The following is a 3272-nucleotide window of genomic DNA, read 5'->3' on the forward strand; positions in this document are numbered from 1 at the left end:
GGGAGGCATATTACCCTTTTACTATATAGAATAGAGGCCTGGTGCATGGGTGGGGGCCGGCTGGTTTGCCCTGAAGGGTGTCCTGGATCAGGGTGGGGTTCCCCAGTGGGGTGCCTGGCCAGGCTGGCTGAGGGGCTGAGGGCCGTTTTCAGGTTGGCCAGTGACTGAAATGATGGATCTGCATCATTAGTTTAGATTTCACAACCGCTCCTTTTTTTCTTTTTTTTTTGTCTATTCTGGGCCAGCTTTAGCTCTGAGGCCTCGCTGCTGAAAACATCGATACAATGTTGCAGTCAGGCTGGCTGAAGCTCAGCTGACTGAAAGCCGGTTTCTGGGGTTTTGTTTAGCTTCTATATTTACAACATAGTACATAGTTGCTTAGAGTTGCAGCTGAGAGGCCAGCAGCAGCAGGCGGGGAACATTGGAGTCCGCCTCACTGGAGCAAGCAAGCCTCCCTGCTCGCTTCAGTGCATGGCTGCCGGCCGCCATCTTGGCTGACAGTTAATTTGCATAAGGATATGCTGATTATCCAATGGGAAGGGTAGCGGTCGTACGCTAATTACCATGTTTCTCTTTTATTAGTGTAGATTTTCCACCCTTTTCAAAGGTGGCTGCTTTCATAAATAGCGGATTTCATAGTAAGAGTTTAAGTTTTATAGAACTTGTACAGATTTGAACTACATATTTGTCAAGTGGGCTTTTGTGCATTGTCTTAGGATCCTAATAACTTGTTTATATTGCTATTTCTGTGAAGCAGTGTGTTCTAAATTTATAATAATAGCTATAATTCCCTGCGTGCTTTTGATATGCCAGTTACTAGACTAAAACCTTATAGGCATTTTTCTCATTTCATCTGTACAATAACCCTTCATAGTAAGTCTTTGCTTTCTCATGTAATCTTCATAATGACCCTATGAGATAGTCAATATTGTTATTATCCCTGTTTACAAGCAAGAAATAAGGCCCTAGCCAGTTTGGCTCAGTGGATAGAGAGTGTCGGCCCTGAGACTGAAGGGTCCTGGGTTAGATTCCAGTCAAGGGCATGTATCTCAGTTGCAGGCTAGATCCCTGGCCCTGGTTGGGGCTCCTGCGGGAGGCAGCCGATCTATGTGTCTGTCTCTCTTTCACATCGATGTTTCTCTCTGTCTCCCCCTCCCCTCCTTCCACTCTCTCTAAAAATCAATGGAAAAATATCCTCAGGTGAGGATTAAAGAAAAAAGAGCTGAGAGAAGTACATGAGGCCACAAACCAATAGGTAGCAAGACAGATTTGCACCTCGGTCTCTGTGACCCTCACACCCATGCTCTCAGCTATAAATGCTGTCTGCCTAACAGTTTGAAACGTGATTTCCTGGGGAATACTTAGGATATAGGGACTGCTTGTGTTAATTACTTCCATGGCTATTATCTTTATAAAATCTATTGCAGGGTATGCAAGGATAACTCATAAAATTTGTGTGAATTGATATGAAGGTTTTAAATTAAAGTATAAGGATTCAAGTTTTGCTTCTGTCAGGCAACTTTCCTGATTTTCTGTGTTCAAGGATTAACATTTTAAAAATATTAATCACAAATAAATATGCCAGAATGTGCACGGAGAATGTGTAATTGATCTAAAGCAAATGTATATAAATTCTTTTTTATAGTCTATTTTCATGAATTTAATGTTCATTAAATATGGATATTTGAGATAGTTCAGTATGTGCCCATATAGCTTCACAATATGTTTTCTATAATTCTGAAATCCAAAAACCAACATGATTTTGCCTCAGCTCAGGCTGCTGTAAGAAAGTACTGTACATGGACCAGGTGGCTGATAGACAACAGTTCTGGTGAGGCCCTCGTCCAGGTTGTAGACTGCCAACTTGGATCCCCACTTGGTGGAAGGAGTGCGAGCCAGCTCGCTGGCCTCTTTTTATCAGGGCACTGATACATTCATGTGGCTCTACCTTCATGACTTAATTACCTCCCAGAGGCCCCCCCTTCAAATACTATCACACCGGGGATTAGATTTCAACATAGGAAGTTGGGGGTAGAGGGGAATACAAGCATTGTCTATAACAATATTTATAGCCTTTATTTATCTCACACTATATGAAATATCATGCATTTTAATGTGGAAATATGAATATATTTGAATAAAGGGTGCTGCCCCAAGCAACACTGGTAGTGTGGTAGAGTTATATAACATATTGCATATGCATTGTATTGTATTTTTAAAATATGAAAAAATGAAAAATTATCAATTCTGGTATACATCTGGTTCCAGCTGTTTTGAATAAGAGATAAGAGATTATTATGTGTGTGTTTAAATATACATATATAAATAGACATATATATCCAAACTTATCTATTTAAATTTATAACATTATAATCAAAACAATCTTCATTTACTAAGAGCTGGTATTACATTCATAAAGCATTGGAAAAACTAAGCAATTCTAAACCAAATCAACATTCAAGGCAAATAACAAGGATATTTGTAAAGTCTGTTCAATTACATACTATTTTGTTTTCCTTACAGAGTAGCAAACATGACAAAATGTTTCCTCTCAGTTCAATGAAGTTTTATCTTGGAGTGAGAAAGAGAGTGAAACCTCCAACAAGGTAAAGCTTGAAAGGGAAGGGTGGCTGAAAAAGTTATGGGAATGTATGTCTGTTCAAGGAATTAGAATCAGAGGCATTGGTCTAACTTTATAAACTGCGCTTTAGACAAGTTTCTTAAGATGCCAGATCCAGAGAACGTGTATGGGTAGCTGAGGAGGGAGGCCGTTTCCCTAAAGGCAGCTCCTGGATGAGTGCATGTCCCCCTCGTAGAACAAGAAATCTCAGGAGCCCTGTCTGCTGGGAAACACCTGGGTTTGCCCTCATCCTACCCTTTGCTCAGTCAAAGCCGGGGAACACAAGGAATGTTCCAGGCAAGTCTGCCCACAGGAAGACAGACAGCTGCCCTCAGCCTGGCTCTCTAATTTGCCCTTTTTGCTTTGCTGAATTTGGTAGTAAATCCACAGCACATGGATGGACCCCTCTTAAACATTCTGTTCCTCTTTAACACTTGAATCAACCCAGCATCCGGTTTACACTGTGCTTACTTTCTTTTAATCCTCACCTGAGGATATGTTCAGTGATTTTAGGAAAGGGGACAGAGAGAGAGGAACATTGATGTGAGAGAGAAACATCAATCGGTTGCCTCCTGCACAAGCCCCTACCCAGGATCGAACCCGCAACCTACGTATGTGACGTGATTGGGAATTGTACTGCAGCCTTTTTTTT

The 3272-nt window shown here is 41.2% G+C and overlaps 1 protein-coding gene across 1 annotated transcript in view; it reads left to right on the forward strand.

Annotated features, from left to right (window-relative positions):
• ARAP2 (ArfGAP with RhoGAP domain, ankyrin repeat and PH domain 2) overlaps positions 1-3272 on the forward strand; it is a 164753-nt gene that overhangs the window by 144442 nt on the left and 17039 nt on the right. The window contains exon 29 of the mRNA XM_005866851.2: positions 2524-2606. Within this exon, the coding sequence (XP_005866913.1) occupies positions 2524-2606 (83 nt within the window). The remainder of the gene's footprint in view (positions 1-2523; positions 2607-3272) is intronic.

This window comes from Myotis brandtii, unplaced genomic scaffold, assembly GCF_000412655.1.
Source record: "Myotis brandtii unplaced genomic scaffold, ASM41265v1 scaffold238, whole genome shotgun sequence".
NCBI lineage: Eukaryota > Metazoa > Chordata > Mammalia > Chiroptera > Vespertilionidae > Myotis > Myotis brandtii.